Source organism: Amphiura filiformis, chromosome 4, assembly GCF_039555335.1.
Source record: "Amphiura filiformis chromosome 4, Afil_fr2py, whole genome shotgun sequence".
Classification (NCBI taxonomy): domain Eukaryota; kingdom Metazoa; phylum Echinodermata; class Ophiuroidea; order Amphilepidida; family Amphiuridae; genus Amphiura; species Amphiura filiformis.
In genome coordinates this window covers 33806217-33830505 of record NC_092631.1, presented here as the reverse complement: position 1 = coordinate 33830505, position 24289 = coordinate 33806217, and the positions used below count along the sequence as shown (strand labels likewise).

Here is a 24289-nt window from a genome sequence, read left to right as displayed (position 1 = left end):
ATAGTTGACATTATGTGCTACACAAAATGCATGATAGCAATTGAATGGGATTAGCTTTTGCCGGGACAAGTTCATTGAACTTAACACAGGGTCAAATTTCAAACTTGCTCAAATTGAGTTCAAACCCAATGCGATATATTCCGCTAGTCACAAGGATTCAGAAAATGTATAGTTTGACCGATCTAGGACGTACCGTTCTTCAATTATAACCTATAAGGTCAAAGGTCACGTTTGTGGCTCTAGGGGGGTCACTAAACTTGGAAAACTTTAAATAATCTCCTTGGTAGAAATAAAAAATCTAAATTACCCGACTTTTTCAAAGGTACGGATGGTAATAAAATTACTGATTCTAATAATTTCAATGATTTTTTTCACTAACATTGGTACTAAATTAGCAGACAAAATAACTCCTCCTCAGCTAAACTACGTCTCTCCACTAAAATCTAACAATTCTCAAAATAGCATTTTTCTAAACCCAACTAACCCTGATGAAATAATAAAGATAACTAATAAACTTAAATCTAGTAACAGTAGCGGAATCGACAATATCAGTTCTTTCTAAATTGCTTAAGTCAATAATGAAATTGGCCCGGCACTCTCTCACATATTCAATAGGTCTTTACTCACGGGTATTGTTCCATCACAACTAAAAATTGCTAAAGTAAATCCTATCTTTAAATCAAATGATAATCAAATTTTTAGTAACTATAGGCCTATTTCAATTCTACCATCCATTTCAAAAATCCTTGCAAAAATTATGTACAATCGGCTCCTTGACTTTATAACAAAAAATGACATTCTAAGCCCTCATCAATATGGCTTTAGGCCACAAAGATCCACCTACATGGCCACCAACGATCTTTACTGCAGAAATACAGGGTGTCCCAGAATGATTTGTACCGTGTTTGCAAAAATAACTAAAAATAGAAGACGGGCAGTGTATCTATTTTTGATACATGCATTATAATGCTGGACATGCCTCCTACTTATTCTGTTAATTTCAGCACGCTACCTTTAATTGTTTTGGCTTGGCATGCAATAATGTAAAATCGATGAAAAACCTGCTTTTCATTTTCAGCGCAAGCGACTCGCATACCCTTGAAAATGGCACGATACGATTAAATAAAGAACGTGGGATGTTTGGCACAGCATTTTGACGACAACTACTGTTGGGGTTGCGCTTTAAAGCTTGCCGGACAGCTGCAATGTTCACTCTAGTTCTTACAGTCTTACGAGCACCTGCAGCTTCACTCTGAAGCTTCGATTCCTGACAGTTCTGTGCTCGTCAAACTTCTTTACGTTATACACTATCGCTCCTTTGACTGGATGGAATGCGTGCTCGCGGAAATCGTCTAATGATGATCTTCTTTGCGTCTCAACATAGCTGCTGGTTTGCCAGTAAGTTTTTGAAATAAATCCACGCTGCTGTACAATACATTGAGGAGCCATCTTTTCTGTACCACAACCAGTTCGACCTCTGCAAGCATTTCAAATGACATGGACCTCACACCACAATAACTAAAACTACCGCCAAAGAGAGAATGGGATTAGGCCGCAAATCCTTAATTCCATATAATGATTGCTTCGTAACGTCATAAATATCGGCTATTTAGTGGAAATATGAACAGGGCACAACTAAAATACCTGCATAACTTTTTCCAAATAACTTTGTGCTGAACGGTTAGTAATGTTACAGATTTTCAAAATAGGTTGCGTTGTCAAAACTTAGAATTCACCATTTTTACGCAATCTTCTATAACTTCTAGTAGAAACGTCCAATTTTTAAAATCTAAAAAATCTGAGAAAGCTAAATATATGTAAAACTTAAAATGTAAAACAATATGACCATTTAACATGCCCTTCATACCTAAAAAATTCCATCTTTCCCGGTATAGATCATTCTGGGACACCCTGTACCAGCGATCTGGACGACAAAAAACTGCCTTGGCATATTCCTTGACTTAAGTTAGGCCTTTGATACCCTCAACCACGACATTCTTTTAGATAAACTCAATGATTACGGTATCAGGGGCCTTGCCAACTTCTGGATCAAAAATTATCTTTTGGGTAGAAAACAATATGTCGTCTATAACAACACCATTTCTGCTTATAGTGATATCGTTTGTGTAGTCCCACAAGGGCCACTTTTATTTCTCCTTTATATTAATGACCTCTCCCTCTCTTCCCCCTCCTCTCATTTTATTATTTTTGAGAACGACACAAATATTCTTTTTTCCCATAAAGATCCCACGGAACTGGAAAAACTAATCAATAATGAACTAAATAAAATATCTAATTGGTTTAAACTAAATAAACTTTCTTTGAATATTGATAAAACTAATTTCATGATCTTTAAAAATAAGCGTAATAATAACCAAACTCCCGATTTTAAAATTGAAATTGATAACAAAAACATTGAGTTCTTAGGAATCCTTATTGATAGCAATTTCACCTGGAAGGCCCACACATCCCATATAACAAAAATTGTTTCTAAATATAATGGCATTATCAGAAAAGTCCGCCCGTTTCTAAATAAAGATTCTCTCCATACACTTTAAAATACCCTATACTACCTTACCTATCTTACTGCACGATTATATGGGGAGACAAAAATAATTCTAATTTAGATTCTCTTTTCATCACCCAAAAGAAAATTATTAGAACCTGCACTAATTCAATCTGGTTAGAACATACGACCCCATTATTTCTCTCTTTAAATGAATTTAAAATCCGTGACATTTATTCTCATCAACTTGCAGTGCATATTGTAACGGGACCGAGCTTGCCCCTAATACTTTTTATAAAGGACTGATGGAGAAGACTAGCCTTCTAAATATACAAGTGGTAGCGTAGTATCGAGGACTAGAATTCTCCCCAAGATATGTTAAATCAGTGCAGTGATGCGTGAAAGGAGTAGGCTAACAGGTAAAAATGAGACTTGACAATTCTGTTTTATATTTGCTCTTTTGTTATATCTTGTATTGTTATTTGGCTTTCATTCATATTGGTCTTATCACATCACAATTCATAAATACAAGTTAAGAGGGCGCACCACCAAATCACTCCACGATTTATGTAACAGTGAAATTCGGTTAAAATAGTCCACCGCTTATTTGAGCTTGTTTTGGCTTTATTTTCTAAACGTATAGTCAAATTGTGCCCGTTTTCAGCTCATTTGCTTCCGACAAGTATATACATGAAGAATTCGGAGAAAAAGTCCCAATTTTTTTATTTCAGAGTTGAAGTTCTGGCGCGAATTTGAACAACGTCCGGTTTCCAAAATTGAGTGATTTTTTAGGGTTAAATTTGCACAATTTTTCTTTGCGGCAAAATAACAGAAAAAGTCGGTGGTTAGCAATATATTCCGTTGAAAGAATAATATTCTACACATGATCAGCTTTAATCTGATACCAAGCTTTATAGTTGAAATACGTAATTCAAGTGCCAAAACGAGATCCAAATGTAGGCCTTTAACCGTGTATTTCAATGGGCGCATTTAATGGTGGTGCGCTCCCTTAATACACAATCTCTATTGACGATATTTCCTTATTTATCTTCTTTAAATCCAAATAAATTACTAATAAATGTTGCCGAAAAGTATATACTATCTGCTTGAATAATCGAGAAGCATAAAAATACAATTTAATCAACAGAATCTCTCATCACATGACATAGTCATAGGCTAGGCCAAGGCCTAGGCCTACTTCAGAGTATCCATGCCTATCCACCAAATACGAGCTTGCCATGCAACAATGAATGCACACAAAATACAGTGCATAGTTTTCCATTGGACTTGTGCATGTGTGCGGCAAGTCACTTGCCCAAATTAGGCATAGGCGCTAGGCCAAATCACCGGAGTGTATAACCACCCTGGTGTTGCCACTATTGTGGTCTAGCCAAGCTGCCCGTAGCTCCATCTGAGCTCCAGAGTAGGGCGTTTTTGCTTTGGTTGGCAGTGCTTACCTTCAAAACCCGTGGGCTGAAGGTTTGGGTGGACTATTGTCCACCAAGCAATCTGATTAATTTGCGTCGTGCACGGCCTTTTATACTCTCCTGAACGCGTTCATGGAACCTTTTGGCGGCTGCGTTCAAAGCGTAAGCTCCGTTACTATGGATATCGCGCGACAAAGGCTCACTTTCGAACGCCGTCACAGAAATTTCGAAATTTAGCAATCTAATAACAAGAAACAACTGAGTGTTTTTAAATCAGGAATTAAACCGATGACCCCCTTTTTGACCATGTAAGGCATAAAAATACTCAAAAATATCTTAAAATTCTACATCCTTAAACAATTACATCTTAAATAATTCAAAGTTTGATCAACAAAAGTCGTTTTTAAGGAAATTTACAATTTTTAGGAAAACTTGTTTACGTACGCCAGACGACTGCTGGCCGGGAAGTTTCAAAATGACAAATCCAAAATTCTGTAAACACACAAGAAAAGCCTGAATTTTGTCCTGAATATTTATTGTTTTCCTGACAAAATTATTTACACAATATTATAAGATCTCTGTACAATATAAGCTAATATAGCGGAAATAGTGAAATTTGAGGCCAATTTCGCACGCACGTCGTGACAAATTTTCTCTGCCGTATTTTCAACCCACGACAAAAACAGACGATCGGCAGGTAAACAAATCCAAATATTTACAAAAATATACCTTTTGCAGAGCCATGCAATCATTTTTAAATGTATAATAACGATCAAAAACTACCACGAACACGTGAGCATCGTGACTTTTCTCTAAATATGAATTTGACAAGAGCTAAATTCGGCCATTGACAACACACGGGAGGGAAGCTTAAAAACAGGCCAAAAATCTGAGATCGCATTTTGGCTCTCCGTTTCAATATGTACCGGTATCATCATGACCTATTACCACCGGGGCTCCCAAATAATAATTTCTCTGTCCGATCCGACATTCATAACTATAATACTAGGCAGGCCCTTGACCTTCACATCGATCCTACTGATTCTAAATTTGCTAAAAATACAATTAAAACCCAAGGCCCAATGATTTGGAACTCAATAAATAAAACCATTAAAAATTGCCGCTCCCTTGCTTCATTCTAAAAATCCCTTAAGAAACATATTCTTGCTCAATACAACTCTAGTGACACCAGCAACAAGTACGTTTCATTAATTTAGATCATTTTTATTTTTATATTCTTATGTCCTCCCCCCCGCACGCTTAATTTCTTTCTGCAACCATAATGGGCCGCAATATATAACTAACCGCATAGTCCGAGGCAAGGTTCATTATTGTCAGGGTTAGGGTCTTATGGTTAGGGTTAGGGTACGGGTTAGGGGTTAGGGTTAGGGTTTAGGGTTTAGGGTTAGGGATAGGGTTAGGGTTTAGGGTTAGGGTTAGGGTTTAGGGTAGGGGTTAGGGTTAGGGATTAGGGTTAGGGTTAGGATTATATACGTATTTATTAGTACTAATATACTAGTAATAGTATATTGTGTGTATGCACTTTATTCCGTAATCATAAGTATCATAAACAAACACCTTTCTGGCACAACGAATCATAGCACAGTCGTGTAGGCATTAGACTATGGATACATAGATTGTGGGTTCGAACCCCAGGTAAACCGTTGTAGAATTTTAATTCTATCGATTTCTTTTTATTTTATTAAGTAAGAGGAAATAATAATGGTAATAAACTCGTGTTATATCTAGCCTCATAGGCCTATAATTACATGTATGTACTATGTGTTATCGCATTGCGGCCCATTATGGTTGCAGAAAGAAATAACGCCCCCCGCACCCTAATTTTTCTATTATACAATCCCGTTTCTAGTTTTATTTTTACCTATAATCAATATTATACTCATGGGTACCTATCGATTTTCTGTTTCCAAAATGCATCTACGGCTAGCTTCAGACTCCGTATTGTACGTACAATATTGTATGTACAATACTTTTCGTGACGTCAAAAAGTATTACACGTGCAATAAATATACGTGCCACGACGAGTTGAATCAGATTAAATAACGCGCTATAACCCTGACGGTTCATTGTTTGCTAAATCCAAGCGAGGTCACCAGAAAATCTATGCAAGAGAAATTTCTACTGCTGCTGATGAAAAATCCTAGAGTGCGTTTCTGCACTTTACCAGTAGCCCTAATAAATTCATAAAACAATAAAAATCAAATAAAGATTTAGGGCAAATGTTTTTACTCACTGCTCATCTGATCCACTTTCCCAGGAAACTAAATACCGATACTCCTTAGTTTTTCCCTGACTTTCCACACATAATTATGAGTAAACATCAAATTTAATGTTTACAAAACAATCAAATATATATACATTCTTTTACATTTTGTACATAAATATTGATATCAATAATGTAGGCCTACAAACATTAAAAAAGGGGGCCTAAGAGTATGTCTATTTTTAATCATATACTAATTCCGCCATGCCCAAACATATCTTATTATGAAATCGTGTAATGGAACCCAAATTCCAATCAAAAATAAAAACAAATTCGTTATCAAATACACTAGGCCTATACATTGTATTATAGGAATTTAATAGATGGTTCATTTTAATAAATAAATAGATTAACACGGGTAATGGACAAGAAATATTTGGCAATACCGGATTTACCAGAGAGCCAGTGGATAAAGAAATTAGTTAAAATTAAAACAAATTAAATGAGAAAATGAAAGCAAGGACATTTGGCGAAGTATTGTTTTAGCATTCGAAGGAGTCCTAAATGTTATCCTGGCCCCAGGACACTGATTAATGTAAATTCGACCCATAGTAATTTTATCTACTTTTGCCAGCATTCAACCTGTTCAATGTGATTTATGCCTATTTTAAATAAAATTCCGAAATCTGACGTATCAACGTTGTATCGTGCACAAATTATGATTCGAGACTATTTCATTTGACACGGTTGTATGGATTTCAGAAGAGCAGTCCTATAATAGATATCGATTAGAGAATTACAGCAAGAGGCTTTGAGGATGCCGTAATCCTCTTGACCATCAACCAATCAGAGAGACATATTTCAGAAATATATTCGTAAGTTTGAAACTCTTTCAACTCTGAAATATATATTTCAAGTAATCTCGTTTCACACTTTGGCTTGCAATAAAGCCACGAAGGGGCGGTAATGTTAATATACGATTTCAGTCAAATATTGGTGCAAATATACGATTTCGGTCAACTATTTGGCTATCCTTTGCCCAAAATTATGAAATATTTATTAGTAACAACAACTCTTAGGCGGGTTTTCGAGTAATTTTAGCGAAATAATGAGGTTAAATAAAAGAAAACCCACTTACAATTTTGGACGCTTAACTGTGGTGTTCTAGGGGAATTAAAATATCACAATTAACATGTTTAATTCAAAATCGTTGTCCTACAAGCACATGTTCAGATTGTGTGAACATTACAAATACAAACAATAAGGTTGAAAAATAAATAGCCCTTTAAAAATGATTTTAAAAGATCGTCTATTTTGTAGCTTTATGACAATGAATAGGCCAAATATCTGCCTCTGACGAAAAAAAAATGTTTTCCATGCTGATTTGTTTTTGTAACAAGTACCGTCATGAAGTATGTCATTTTGAAGTATGTCATTTCAAAAAGAAAGAAAAAAAGGCGGATATTACTTTTTTAAAACTCAACGCATTACTATTAATACGCCTATAATTAATGAATGAAAAAGTATAGAAGGCGTTGCATCCGGTTCTGATGAGGGGGGAGGGGCACAAGCCGTTTTCGGCAGTTTTCCTATGGGATTTTCTAATATTTCAGATCAAGGGGGGGGGGGGGTTCCGTGCCCCTAACGCTACGGTTACTGCATTAACACGTTTATGGATGTATTGTGATGATCATAAGTAGGCCTATCATAACATGCCTCAACGATATCAATATGTAAAAAGGTGTTGCAAATTCATAACACAGCGTGTTATAATGTAACGAATGCTATGCCAAAACTTTAAAAATTAACAAAAATATCAGTATCAATAAAATCAGAACCAGAATAAATACAAAGGCCTACAAATAATACTTTTAAACTTTCTAAATCAATATATGACTAAATATCAGTATAAATGAATCTCTAAATCAATTAATCAATCAGTTATCAATCAATAAATAAATAAATAAATAAATAAATAAATAAATAAATAAATAAATAAATAGGCCTAAATAGATAAATCTATAAATAAATAAATAAGATCTGAATGTGCCATTTATATTATTATTACAATTTTAATATTATTAATATTAGTATTAATACGACGTATTATTAACTTTAAAAAGGTGCCCATTGATTATATAATAATTCAAGTACAGTTGAATCATGGTAGGTATTATGATACCTACCATGGTTGAATACAAGACGACATTAAAAGATGTTCATCATTCCGTGCACTCACTAAATTTAGAACTCTTAGAAATTTGGCAACTCCGTATCAATTAAGCAACCTATGATTGTAGCAAAATATATATTTTCCCGGTACATACTATTTATTGCACGTGTAATACTTTTGACGTCACGAAAAGTATTGTACATACAATATTGTACGTACAATACGGAGTCTGAAGCGCGCTTACTGCTAATAAGATTTTTATAAAGCATCTTCCATGATATAATCATAGTAGGTATTATACCATGATATAATTATTTAGTGATCGTATAATACCTTTATTTCTCTTTGTATATTGTATGTTATTAGTCTTTTGTAAACAACGGGGTGCCACCTGACTCACGCTATGCGTTCTAGACTGGCATCCCCGTCTCTTTCATATGATATGCTATTCAAATCATATCATAAATATTTTTATTATTACTATCAATATTTCAATTATTATTATCATTATTATTATTATTATGAATATGTATGTTGGAGATGAAACCAAGTAAATAAATCTGAATCTGAATCTGTAAACTAACATCAAAATGCTCCGATTTTGATGAAAAGAGGTGTCAAAATGTTCGTTTTCATGAAACAATGTATATAAGGATAGGATTGCGCCATCTAGGATGTTTCGTTACCTAGGTAACACAGCAGATAGGTCAAGCACCATTGAGGCATATTAACCTGGACCTATTTTGTTGTGTTACCTAGGTAACGAAAGATCCAAGATGGCGCAATCCTATCCTTATTTACATTGTATCATCAATACAAACATTGAGCACATTGATGTTTTTGACCCCCATAGAGCCAAAAATGTGACTTTTGACCTTTTCGGTTACAACTCAAGAAAGGCAAGTCCTAGATAGGTCAAAATTCTCATCATCACGATCTACCACCCAAATTTATTTGATTTATTGTTCTCTATCATCAACATCAACAAAATGATCACCATCGATGGATATCGGTCCTAAAAATATTCCATTCAAATATTGTAATGAAACTTGCAATAAAACAAATGAACTGTTTATGATCATGTAAACGAATAAAAACATGAGCAAAACGGAAGACCTAATAGTACCGTACGTTTTACTGCCATAGCCATATAAACTCCTCAACAAAAGTTTGGAAAGTTTTTTCAAGCATCTGTATCTCAAATTATTTGTGAAATCTTCATATCGTGTTGCATATGAATGGATAGCTACAATACTCCCCTTTACAATGACACCCCATTTGAAACAATGACATTTTTCACGGATGAGTACACGCCTTGTGAATGTAGTGGGGTCTCAAAAAGAATTTGCCAAATTGGCCATTATTCTGTGCAGCAAGCTGCAATCCCATAACTTCACAATCTGGGACCTAATGCAATCCTCCAAGATGACACCGCTCGCCCCACATAGCCACACTAGTCAACGACAACCTTCAGAATATGGGAGTAGAGTCAAAATGGCCTGCCATCAGGCCAGACCGAGGGCCAGACCTCAATCCGATTGAACACTTGTGGGACCAGCTTCATCGTGCTGTGCGTCGTGAGAAGCCCATATGCAACCAAATTGAATGACCTGCGACGAATCCTTGTTGAAGAATGGAATTCCATCCAACACTAACGTGTAACCAGGTCGGTGAGCAGCATGAGGAGAAGGTGCTGACTATTGTGGCTGCCTGTGGTTTTTCCACCCGCTATTGAGGTTAGTGGCTAGCGTTGTTTGAGCACAGAATAATGGTCGATTTGGCAAATTCTGTTTGAGACCCCACTACATTCACAAGGTGAGTACTCAGCCGTGAAAAATGTTATTGTTTCAAATGGAGTATCATTGTAAAGGGGAGTATTGTAGCTATCCAGTGATATGCAACACGATATGAATATGTTACAAATAATTGGAGATACAGATGCTTGAAAAAACTTTCCAAACTTTTGTTGAGGAGTTTAGATTTCAGACCATTAATTTCCGGCAATGTTCTCAAATTGGGTCCGTTTTGATTTGACATAATTACATGCATTTAAGCCACCACTTACACATCACATGCAGGATGTACAAGGTTTATTCCTTTATCTTACCTGCTGTGCTATCGAATACTTGAACACCATTACAATACCACGTAATAGCCGCTTGAGGATTTGCATCCGTAACTTCGCAAGTAAATGTTGCTGATTCTCCCGGAGAGACAGTGGTTGTTGTACCAGTAACACTTGTTGTTTCGTCTGGGTTAGGCTGTGTGTTTGTCAAGGATATCGTGCCCTTATCTGAAATAGTCGTTTTGAATTGTAAGTTACTCAGGGATTCATACGCTACTTCTGATTCCAGAAAAATACAGCTCTAACATATGAAAAACTTTCAATCTGCCTAATTACTAGTTTACACACTTCTTATACACGGTAATTCAACTGTTTGGTCAGTGTGTGTTCACGGTACAAAACACTTATGCTCAACGCTCGGGATATGAAAGTTAAAAAGCCTATTTAAAAACAAAACCTTACTTTAAAAATTTCTGTGAGTACGAAAAACCCGCCTTTTTCATTCAAAATTCTAAATCTTGGCTAAAACCTCGTGGTTGAATTGGAAAGTAGCCAAATTGTCGCATGATTCAGAGGGGCTCGTCCGTTTAACTTTACAGCCAAATAGTATATTGCTCTTTATTTTGCCATGGACTGAGCATGAATATTTATACTTTCAGATTTCCGTAGATATAAAGCTTTTTATGATTGGATAAGAGAAAAGACCCGTGTTTTTTATTTAAAATTTGAGCTTTATTGATGTTATTAAATTAGAGCCTCAGAATGGTGACTTTTAACTTTTAAAAAAGCCTAAAATCCATGAGCTTCATATATATTTGCCTCAAATCAAAGTACAGGTTCTGCTATGTTAATTTGTAGGTTCTGCATTTTGACTGTGAGGAGACTGATTCATATAGCTCCTATTTTCCAAGTAAGAAGGCTGCATCTGTGGTGTCATTTATTTTCACAGATCGACTTAATAGTGTGGTGTAAACAGTTGCAAAACTGGAAATCAGTGCTAGAATTTAAATCTTTGTATACTTTAAATGAGATGGTTCTCGCTCCTGGTATTTCTTGGTAAATATCACCAAGGACATACTTTGAAATACTGTGAAATACTCAGGAATTTTAATTTCACGTTGAAAGCCGGAGCGCTGGACATGGCATCTTTACTTACTTTAGTCTGGATTGTGTGTTTCCTCTTTAATCATTTTTTGGAATGTCATGATTTAAGGGATCATACTCTAGACCAAAACGTTGACAATAACTCATACCATCAACTACTGCCCCTAGCACATCAGGCAAAGGTTACTTCTCAGACGCTGATAAACTGCACAAGACCATCTTCACTGGCCTATCAGGTTAATATACTGCCCTTGACAAGTAGTCATCTTTTCACCTCATTGATAAACACATTCAATATGAGATCCAAGTTGTCGAGAGAACGTAATAATTGTAAAAAGACAGATATATCCAGTAATATCGTACCTAAAACATCCAGAACAAATCCAGCTTCTTGGGTGTCTGAAGGGAATCCGGGTCTAGTCTGTGTTGATCTACATACGACTGTTTTATCATCATCATTGGTATCTGGGGTGAATACCAATGTACTGGGTGTAGTGGTACCGGTAATGTCAATGCCTATAAAGAAGAGAAATGTCAAGCTGATTTCTACTTTTGCAAAACAGTAATTCTCGCGCATGCTCGTTAGGTTTCAGGAGCCTAGACACGATGACAAGGATAATTACTGAGCAAAGTGCATTAGTCAAGATAATCGCACAAGACTGTGGAGTTATTGCATTTAGCTCAAGAGGTAAATGCAATAATCCCACGGTCATATTTGCTAAGTAATTGTCCGCATAAACTTTTGAGTGCATCAGATATAATTTTTAAAAAATAGGATGTACAACATTTATTCCTTTATCTTACCTACTGTGCTATCGAATACTTGAACACCATTACAATACCACGTAATAGCCACTTGAGGATTTGCATCCGTAACTTCGCAAGTAAATGTTGCTGATTCTCCCGCAGAGACAGTGGTTGTTGTACCAGTAACACTTGTTGTTTCGTCTGGTTCAGGCTGTGTGTTTGTCAAGGATATCGTGCCCTTATCTGAAATAGTCGTTTTGAAGTGTAAGTTACACAGGGATTCATACGCTACTTCTAAATCCAGAAAAATACAGCTCTAACATATGAAAAACTTTCAATCTGCCTAATTACTAGTTTACACACTTCTTATACACGGCAATTCAGCTGTTTGGTCAGTGTGTGTTCACGGTACAAAACACTTATGCTCAACGCTCGGGATATGAAAGTTAAAAAGCCTATTTAAAACAAAACCTTCCTTCAAATATTTCTTTAAGTACGAAAAACCCGCGTTTTTTCATTCAAAATTCTAAATCTTTGCTAAAACCTCGGGGTTTCAATGGGAAAGTAGCCAAATTGTCGCATGATTCAGAGGGGCTCGTCCGTTTAACTTACACAGCTAAATAGCATGTTGCTCTTTATTTTGCCATGGACGCAGCATCAATATTCATACTTTCAGATTTCCGTAGATATAAAACTTGTTATGATTGGATAAGAGAAAAGGCCCGTGTTTATTATTTAAAATTTGAGCTTTATTGATGTTATTAAATGCTAAATTAGAGCCTCAGAATGGTGACTTTTAACTTTAAAAAAGCCTAAAATCCATGAGCTTCATATATATTTGCCTCAAATCAAAGTACAGGTTCTGCTATGTTAATTTGTAGGTTCTGCATTTTGACTGTGAGGAGACTGATTCATATAGCTCCTATTTTCCAAGTAAGAAGGCTGCATCTGTGGTGTCATTTATTTTCACAGATCGACTTAATAGTGTGGTGTAAACAGTTGCAAAACTGGAAATCAGTGCTAAAATTTAAATCTTGTATACTTTAAATGAGACAGTTCTCGTTACTGGTATTTCTTGGTAAATACCACCAAGGACATACTGGGAAATACTGTGAAATACTCAGGAATTTCCATTTCACGTTGAAAGCTGGTGCGCTGGACATGGCATCTTTACTTACTTTAGTCTGGATCGTGTGTTTCCTCTTTAATCATTTTTTTGAATGTCATTATAATGATTTAAGGGATCGTCTAGACCAAAACGTTGACAATAACTCATACCATCAACTACTGCCCCTAGCACATCAGGCAAAGGTTACTTCTCAGACGCTGATAAACTGCACAAGACCATCTTCACTGGCCTATCAGGTTAATTTACTGCCCTTGACAAGTAGTCATCTTTTCACCTCATTGATAAACACATTCAATATGAGATCCAAGTTGTCGAGAGAACGTAATAATTGTAAAAAAGACAGATATATCCAGTAATATCGTACCTAAAACATCCAGAACAAATCCAGCTTCTTGGGTGTCTGAAGGGAATCCGGGTCTAGTCTGTGTTGATCTACATACGACTGTTTTATCATCATCATTAGTATCTGGGGTAAATACCAATGTACTGGGTGTAGTGGTACCGGTAATGTCAATGCCTATAAAGAAGAAAAATGTTAAGCTGATTTCTGTTTTTCCAGAAAAGCAATTCTAGCGCATGCTCGTTGCGTTTCAGGAGCCTCGACACGATGATAAGGATAATTCACTGAGCAAAGTGCATTAGTCAAGACAATCGCACAAGATCGTGGAGTTATTGCATTTAGCTCGAGAGGTAAATGCAATAATTCCAAGGTCATATTTGCTAAGTAATTATCCGGTGCATCAGATATAATAAAACAATAGGTGATTAATTGCTGCATTGATACTTTAGTACTATATAGTTTGAACACTTAGGAAAAAATATCTTAAATCAAAACGATGTCAGTTCAGTGATGTCAGGTCAGGAAATCAATCACTGCATAAGTTAACTTTATCAATGGTCTCGATTGCTATCTTCATCGCAGTTATAGTTAATACGCCATACCTAAGTAACTGGTTCACGATTGGTTTGCATACCTGTTAGCAACCAATTTACTTTATGTAGTGTTCATTTTGATCATAGTTAAGTACGTTCCGAACACAGAGAGCATGAACCAGTTGACATGACAACGACCGAATTTGAGTTATTTGACGTCACACTACGACAGCGAATATGCAGAGAAGGTGAGAAAAAGCCACTACAATGTTCACGGGAATTTATAACAAACATATAGTTCTGTAATCTGAACTTTGAATTTGGATATCTACTTGTATTAAAACACACATCAATGGAATCGTATAATTTATAAAGTTTTACTGCCATAGCTATATAGATTTCAGACCATTACTTTCCGGCAATGTTCTCAAATTGGATCCGTTTTGATTTGACATAATTACATACATTTAAAGCCATATTATAACATTTCTGTAAAAATAGATTAGTATTTATTTTGCATAAAATGTTAGCTTTTACTGTCAGATATATCCCCTTTTAATTGTGCGCCGAACAAGTAAGGTAAAGCATAGAAAATTGGAATTTACTATTAGCGCCCATGCATGTTACTACCGCGGTTGTAATACGGTACGATCCTCTGGGTGTTTGGGGTATCCTATACGCTGTGTACGTACTGTGCATACGTGTTCGACTAATATTTCCATCCTAATAATAAAACGCTGGTTCCATCGTTTTATTCTAAATCTCGGATTTTGACAAAACTACAGCACCTAAAGTCTTGATTTTTGCAGAGTATCTTTATTGACTAAAATACATTAAAATCATGTAAAAACCAGAATTTAAAAAACATTTTGATGGCGTTCTCCTCGGCAAATGTTATAATATGGCTTTAAGCCACCACTTACACATGCAGGATGTACAAGGTTTATTCCTTTATCTTACCTGCTGTGCTATCGAATACTTGAACACCATTACAATACCACGTAATAGCCACTTGAGGATTTGCATCCGTAACTTCGCAAGTAAATGTTGCTGATTCTCCCGGAGAGACATTGGTTGTTGCACCAGTAACACTTGTTGTGTCGTCTGGGTTAGGCTGTGTGTTTGTCAAGGATATCGTGCCCTTATCTGAAAAAGTCGTTTTGAAGTGTCAAGTTAACAGGGATTCATACGCTACTTCTGATTCCAGAAAACTACAACTCTTGAACATATGAACAACTTTCATGCATCTGCCTAATTACTAGTTTACACATTTCTTATACACGATAATTCAGCTGTTTGGTCAGTGTGTGTTTACGGTGCAAAACACTTATGCTCCACGCTCGGGATATGAAAGTTAGGGGCTGTGCAATAATTATGAGCCCTGGGGAGGTTAAAATTGGGGGGGCAAGAAATTTTGGCGAGCCGAAAAGGGGGCAAGCAATTTTTGGCGAGCCGAGAGGGGGCAAGCGATTTTTGGCACACATTCATGGGGCGCCTTTTAAATAAAACGCTCTAAAAAGCTTATGAAAACAGCACGGAAACGCTTTAATATGCAAATTTTCCTGCTCGCTGCGCTCGCAACATATATCTAGACCATTTAAGGTTTGAAAATTGGGATCCCAAAAATTTGGCATGTGTAAAGGGGGGCAAAGATTTGTTGGCGGGTCGAGAGGGGGGGGGCAAGCGATTTTTGGCAGGCCGAGAGGGGGGGCAAGCGATTTTTGGCGGGCCGTTCGAAAATTGTACCCCCCGGGAAATAATTATTGCACAGCCCCTTAAAAGCCTATTTAAAAACAAAAACCTTACTTCAAAACTTTTTGTAAGTACGAAAAACCCACGTTTTTCATTCAAAATTCTAAATCTTGGCTAAAACCTCGGGGTTTCAATGGGAAAGTAGCTAAATTGTCACATGTTTCAGAGGGGCTCGTCCGTTTAACTTACACAGCTAAATAGCCTACCAACTTTATTTTTTCCATGGACGGAACATGAATATTCATACTTTTAGGTCTCCGTAGATATAAAACTTGTTATGATTACATAAGAGAAAAGGCCCGCGGTTTTTTTTTTAATTTAAAATTTGAGCTATAGTGATGTTATTAAATGCTATAATTAGAGCCTCAGAATGGTGACTTCTTACTTTAAAAAAGCCTAAAATCCATGAGCTTCATATATATTTGCCTCAAATCAAAGTACAGGTTCTGCATTTTGACTGTGAGGAGACTGATTCATATAGCTCCTATTTTCTGTGGTGTCATTTATTTTCACAGATCGACTTAATAGTGTGGTGTAAACAGTTGCAAAACTGGAAATCAGTGCTAAACTTTAAATCTTTGTATACTTTAAATGAGTCGGTTCTCCGTGCATATTCAAATTTCAGATCAATTGTTGACATAATTAATCAGCTGTATTTTTTTTTCATATGACACTACTAATACTTGTAAGAACGTCTTTTCTGATCAACTTCTAGACTTAAGCGTTGGCAATAACTTATACCATCAACTACTACCCCTAGTAACTAACAATTGACTCAAGCAAATGTCATTTCTAATGTCGTGTTCACAATATCACTTCTAAGACGCTGATAAACTGCACAATACCCTTGACAAGTAGACATCTTTTCACCTCATTTATAAACACAACACATTCAATATGAGATCAAAGTTGTCGAGAGAACGTAATAACTGTAAAAAGAGAGGTATATCCTCTAATATCGTACCTAAAACATCCAGAACAAATCCAGCTTCTTGGGTGTCTGAAGGGAATCCGGGTCTAGTCTGTGTTGATCTACATACGACTGTTTTATCATCATCATTAGTATCTGGGGTGAATACCAATGTACTGGGTGTAGTGGTACCGGTAATGTCAATGCCTATAAAGAAGAGAAATGTTAAGCTGATTCCTGCTTTTGCAGAGAAGTAATTCTCGTGCATGCTCGTAACGTTTCAGGAGCCTCGAGCCGACGATAAGGATAATTCACTGAGCAAAGTGCATTAGTCAAAATAATCGCACAAGACCATGGAGTTATTGCATTTAGCCAGAGAGGTAAATGCAATAATTCCACGGTCATATTTTCTAAGAAATTATCCGCATAAACTTCTGAGTGCATCAGATGTAATAAAAAAAAAAGGATGTACAACGTTTATTCCTCTATCTTACCTGCTGTGCTATCGAATACTTGAACACCATTACAATACCACGTAATAGCCACTTGAGGATTTGCATCCGTAACTTCGCAAGTAAATGTTGCTGATTCTCCCGGAGAGACATTGGTTGTTGTACCAGTAACACCTGTTGTATCGTCTGGGTTAGGCTGTGTGTTTGTCAAGGATATCGTACCTCTATCTGAAAAGGTCGTTTTGAAGTATAAGTTAATCAGGGATTATTAATTCATACGCTATTTCTGATTCCAAAAAATACAGGTCTAATTTTGTTGGATAAAAGTTTAGTTAGTTTTATACAAAGATTCTTATCATTTGATTGGTCAATTACTATTGATTATTCTTCCTATTTATAGAAAACGACTATTGCCCTCCGCGCCCGTGCAACAGTCCTTTTTCCATTGGACTCACTCGCAGCTACCATGGCATCGCTGACAGACGTGATCGTATATGCGCACGGGGACTACCCCGACTCGCCAGTTATGGGTGTCGCTTCTAAAATAAATACAGTTTGTAATATTTTTTTAATTTATTTTGTTTTTCTGGTGATTTATAAAATGAAGTGGAAGAAAATTTTTTTTTATATGAGTTATATAAAACAAATATTGAATGTTTTATGAAAAGAATTAATATTTGCATTGGGTGAAATATGAACTGTTCCATTCAACTCGGCAACGCCTCATAGAATGGGACACTTCATATTTCACCTCATGAAAATATTCTTACCATTGCACTCATACACATTCAATATATGTATACTAACTGGCAATAAAAGTCAAATTTCAATATTTTTCCAATTTAAGGGAAAATGGGCCTAAAGCATCAATTGCAGTCCCATAATTTACAGACTTGACATAAGTCTAAGCATTCAAACTTTAAAGCATAGGTTATGAGTTTGCTCATCATATTATTTTATACTAATCATATTAATTTTGATAGGTGGTTGTGAAAGATATCAGAAAACTTAGAATGCATAGCTTGAAATAAGTCTTAGTACAAGTTTTTAGGCTTGATTGTCGCAGCATACAAAAAACACCATAAAACGCATGTTTTAGCCCTTATTTCCAAAACTTGTCAAAAATTTAAATTTTATTTTTATTACCAGTTAGATCTAACTAAACGATTTGGATTTGGCTATGTTTCATTTGCCAAATTGGATTTTTTTTTTAAATCCAAAAACATTAGTGCTGTATTTTTGTGGAAAACCGAGTAGGTACAGCCTTCGTCAATACATGTTTGTCAATAGATGTCCAGATAGCCATAACTGAGTGTTTAGAAATACCTTTGTAGGGAGGCTGGAACATATGTAGGGGGTCATACAATTTTTGGAGTTATAGGGGGTTAAGAAGTTTTGGGTGTGTGAACAGGGGGGTTGAAAAGTTATTTGGCACATAGAAGGGGTGTAAAATCTTTAGCAACAAAAAGTACAAAATAGCCTAAAAAATTTGGCGCGCTGCCTGCGCAAATGTTCCAATAAAACAAGAACAAACGTACATGACAGATATATTAGTGTATTTGACCAGGTACTTAATATATTTTGATAAATTGTTCAATACTCCACTGTCATGTCAGAGATATATAGTTATTAAAACTGGTTTATTTATAACTTAATTTTGAGCTATGTGTCAGTTCCTTGTCGTCTGCTCTTTAAAATCACTAAAAACCTGCAATATCTTTGTTATTATTTTCATTTTACAACAATGTATCATGTAGTACAGATTATTATCACTGTTTTGACCATTGTGTTATAGTGGGGTCAAAAAAAGAGGCCCCTCATTGCGCCCTCTTTTTCCTATTTCAGAAAAGTTGATCAAGTATATGTTGGTATGTAAAGACGCCTTTACCCGTTAGCTTTAAGGGATCTAAAATGAGCGTTTATTGCGTTTCGACAGTATTTTTTGTGGGACATGAGAGCACCTCAGACCTATCGAATTGCATTCTGAATACGAAGCATGTCTTTCTGATATCAAATAATTTTCATTTTTGAAAATCACAATATAATACAAATTTTATGACAAATTATAAAAATTTGATATTTTTCAAATTTTTGATATATAACAGTCCTCGAAGTAAATTATATAAATCTAATGACATATTCTTAAAGTGTATGTAGCAGGAGGAAAAGCCGACGGTCAATTGAAAATTTTGACCTTTCATATTGAAGATATGGATTTTTTCCCCAAAAGGCCTAATTTTTTTGGTGTTTTGGGGAAAAATCCATATCTTCAATACGAAAGGTCAAAATTTTCAATTGGTCGTCGGCTTTTCATCCCACCTACATACACTTTAAGTATAAATCATCAGATTTATAAAGTTTACTTCAAGTACTGTTAAATATCAAAAATATCAATTTTAATGATTTGCCATAAAATGTGTATTAAATTGCGAATTTCAAAAATCAAAATTATTTGATATCAGAATGACATTATTCGTATTCAGAATGCAATTCGATATGTCTGATGTGCTCTAATATCCCACAATAAATACTGTCCAAACGTTCATACCCCAGTCCTTAATAAACCGAAACAATTATTTCAATCGGCTCATAACTTTTGAAGATAATGCCCTTTTACAGAAATGTATATATCTGTTTTTCACTCTGTCCACGGAGGAGGTTTGGCTACTTCAAAGATTGAAAAGTGATTATACCATGCATGAATATAAACCATTCCTCGATGATAACTTTATAAAATAACAACTTTATTTTAGGGAATAGGCTTTACCGGTGGGCTTATGGATTTTGTTAAGTGTCATTAATTTGGGCGAAATTGATGGGGGATGGGTCTTCTTTAGCTATACTTGCAATTACTTATGTTTTTCTCGGTTATTTTATGACTTTTTGTTTTATTATGTTTCTTACTTTCTTATTTTATTGTTTCTTGCTTTCTTTTTATTGACAACATAAGTCATTTCTCTTTTTGGAAAAAAAAGGTAGCCCTGAAAAGGGCTGTTTAGTCTGTCTTTGGTTCTTTTGAAGTGAGTTTACTGTGCTGCTCTGTCCTCTACCTGGTTGCTTCATTGACGAATACAGGTTTCAGCCCTAGTCCTCATTGCATCAATTGCGTTGCGTACCAACCTTGTGCGCCGGGTAGCAATAATACGTTTGCAAAGATCTTGGATTTTGCCGCAAATGAAGAAATCAAGTGGTGTGAGGTCTGGTGATCTTGCAGGCCACTCCACAGCATGACCCATCCCAACCACTCTGTTTGCTATCCGTGGACAGAGTGAAAACGGGTACTTGTCTTTAAAAGGGCATATCTTCAAAAGTTGTGAGCCGATTGAAATAATTGTTTTGGTTTATTAAAGCTAACAATTAAAGGTTTCTTTACATACCAAAATATATTTGATCAACTTTTCATAAATAGGCGAAAAAGAGGGCCCAATGAGGGCTCTCTTTTTGGGGGGACACCCTGTATTATTCCAATCATAGGTGGTGGAAGCCGGATAACAGGGGTACACGTTCCCCCTAATTTTTTCAATGGAGGACATCCCCTAAAAATCCTAATAGAAGAAAAATTAAGCAATAATTGCCCTATGAATCTTCGTTTTTAGCACGAAAAGCACCGTTTTGGGCGCAAATATGGTAAAAGTGCACAATTTTGCGCTTCACGCACACTGGTACATCAAATATCAATACACACCTTCATTTGGGGCTAAAATAGTCAATTGAAGTTTTTCACGCGCAACAAAAGGTCCCAGTAAAACCAGAACAAAATATACATGTCCCACGGCCTACCCCCCCCCCCTAATTTTTTTAATGCTTCCGCCGCCAATGATTCCAATCATTAATTGACGGTTTGCTAATACTGGGTTGCACAAATAAGACATGCTGATTTCACACCACCAAATAGAATTATATGGTTGTGCGCCCTTAATTTCACTTCTCAGAAAAACCCATGCATTCTCAATTTTTATAAAATGAGCAGAAATTTGCATAATTTTAGCCAAATTTGGATTGGTCATGATTAATTCCTGCAAGTGTACCACAGATGGGAGAGATCGAATAACTTTTAATGATTTTAAGCAGAAACACTGGCATGGTTTTGCCTGTCAAATAGGCAATTCCCGGACATCGTAGACTTCGAGGGCCAGTCGTAAAAATATTGACGGTCAAACTATATTTTTTCCCAGCCAGAGGGATCAGGCAAGGGCTGATTTCAACCATCATAGCTGTTGCTTAAAACTGAGTCGCTCCTGTGAAGAAAAAATGACGTTTTCTTAAGGCAAATTTAGCACATATCTCTATGGGACTCTGATTTGGTGGTATGAGATCTGCTTATGAGCTGTTTCACAAAATGACAAAACATTTCCGCAATTCCACATCCTTTATATCAATGACATGGCTACGGTCAAAATAATTTTGTACCTTATATGAGGGGGTCAAAAAGTTTTTGGTCCATTTAGAGGGGGTCAAAAAAGTTTTGGGTTCACAAAGAAGGGGGGGCTAAAAATATTTTCCACCCCCCCCCCCGTATTTCTGAACACTCCCTTAAGGCATTGGTTCTGGCCATCAAACTGTCTCAGGTTGTTCATAAATCTCTCACAAATTAACAAAATCAATAAGAAGTAGTAGTGAATATTATTTACAAAGTTCGTTTTATTTTGTGATAACAATCAAAAATGGCCAACATTTTCAAAGTGGAAGGCAATGCACTTTTAGTGCAACGTAGTATATTATTGTGATTGTGAAGATTATCATCTGTGCAAGGATTTTGTTCGCAAATGATATGTCAGTTATTCTCAGAGTCGTCTGAGATTTAATGCACCAAACTGATCAGCAGTAAGAACAATACTTTTGTTAAGTATCTAATATCAGTACAAAGATTGTCATAACCTGTGGCGATATGATTGTACGAGGGTCATTCAAAAAGTTCTACCTCCACCCTCATATCTCAGCTCAGCAAATTGTTTAAATATCTTTTTCCATTTGTAAAAAGTGAAAATGAATCCAAAATTTGGTGTTGCAGAAATGGAAAAAATCTGTACATATATCTACAAAGACGCAATAGGTAGACCAAATTGAAGTGACCATAAAATATCACTTCAATTGGGGGGGGGGGGCTTACATTGAAGCTGACATAAAGAAAAAAATATTCCACATTATGTAAAATGACAAAAAAACTGCTTCACTCCAACAAAATCCCAAGCCTTTTTGGAAAAAGTTTCTTCGTAATCTTACCAATGTCGAACCAAGATACTTACCAAAGATATTTAAAGTGAAACTGCGATCATTAGATAGGGCCAAGTTGCAAACACTGGCTTGACATGTTATCACATCATTCTGATTGGCGTTAGTGGGAGAAAACGTCAATGTGCTTGTTGTCTCAAATGAAGGCACTGCAATGTCACCGTCTGAAGATGTACTAATGTCGAAATCTGTTGAATTGTATTATAAGTCGTGGTGTTGGTGCAAGAACGCGGTATCTCCGTTTTTGTCATTTTTGTCCATTAATAACTCAATCTCGCCAAAAATGTCACTTACGTAACGACGTTCTTGCACCGACCCAACGAAGTAGGCTACATCAAAATATTATCATTACCACTATCATCATCATCATCATATTCATCATCATCATCACCATAATTATGGTCATTATCATATCATATTACCGTAATTATCGTCGTCCTTATCATAATCATCATCATCACGCATCAACATCCACTGAACATCATCAACGACAGTGGTTGCACAACAAGTTCTGCAACTCTGTGTCTATGTCAATCTCTGTCACACTTTCTTTTAAAAATAAATAACACTTTCACAAAACACGTAGGCCTACTACTACGCACCTGCACCATCAGTGATAGGCACGCCGTTTCTTAACCATTCGATCGTAGCTTGTTTCTCGCCGTCCATCACAACGCACGTAAACTGAGCATTATTATCATCAGATAACAAGTTTGTCGACTCCCCGGCATCCGTGGTTGTCGTGTCACCTGTTTCTTCGTTTTTTAAGGTAATCGAATTCCCGACTTCTGTAAATGTGAGATTAAGCGATTTACGGTAGGTTATTACAGGATTTTACAGGGACACTGTTGACCAAAATGTGTGTGGTGTGCATATTCCTTTTGACGTGGCTGTTTTAGGCTACAGCTGTCCTTTTCTCTCGACCCATTTTAGCATTAAAATTACACATTTTACGCCTTTTGCGTGCATTTGTCCTGTCATTTTGGTACCGGGTTAGTCTCAGTTCCGTCATTGGGTAATGGAGCAATACATAGGCCTACTACCATGATTACCACAAAACGCTAACGTCCCGTGAACCCCGGTTCCGACAGTTTCCTCCAAAATCCGCTTCTAAATATTCAGATTTTAAAAACCGCGTAACCGCCCCTATCACTCAACATTACAGTGGAGTAGATTTCTTTTTGAATTGGAGGATTGAGCTGGAAAAAAATCTTGAAAAATACTGAATCCAGTATGGTATAAATGCGCGCAAAATGGCGAAATATGGCGCAAAAGTGGAACAAATTCGCCCGAAGAGCACAACAATGGCACTTTTTAGGCTAAAATGACCAAATATGAGGTCACTTTGGTCAGAAACCCACATACAGGCGTCAACATTGGACCAGGGATGATTGTATGGCCCACCCCTTATCAAAATATGGGGGGGGGGGTCATTCCCCCATCCCCACGGGCGCTACGTCTATGCTCCACAAATGGATGCCACCACTGACACCCACACACCGCTGCATTGTACCAGAAAAAATCTTCTCTAACTGACAGACCTACTACTTTTATTGACCACGAGCATTTACAGCAGCCCACTGCCCACCACGACTGTTTGAATTTCATTGGAATATTCCTTCCAAATAATTGTCCACCTATGTACGATGACTTTGGTGTCAATTAGGCTAAAACAATTGTTTGCTGCCCTCCAGT

General features: G+C 36.4%; 1 protein-coding gene across 1 annotated transcript in view; it reads right to left on the bottom strand.

The window, feature by feature from the left end:
* Positions 1-24289, bottom strand: part of LOC140150828 (uncharacterized) — an 80150-nt gene that overhangs the window by 38891 nt on the left and 16970 nt on the right. Inside the window, exons 5-13 of the mRNA XM_072172968.1 lie at positions 23197-23382; positions 22609-22782; positions 17405-17590; positions 16965-17117; positions 15209-15394; positions 13740-13892; positions 12304-12489; positions 11863-12015; positions 10438-10623 (exon numbers count right to left, since the gene is read on the bottom strand). Of these exons, the coding sequence (XP_072029069.1) occupies positions 10438-10623; positions 11863-12015; positions 12304-12489; positions 13740-13892; positions 15209-15394; positions 16965-17117; positions 17405-17590; positions 22609-22782; positions 23197-23382 (1563 nt within the window). The remainder of the gene's footprint in view (positions 1-10437; positions 10624-11862; positions 12016-12303; positions 12490-13739; positions 13893-15208; positions 15395-16964; positions 17118-17404; positions 17591-22608; positions 22783-23196; positions 23383-24289) is intronic.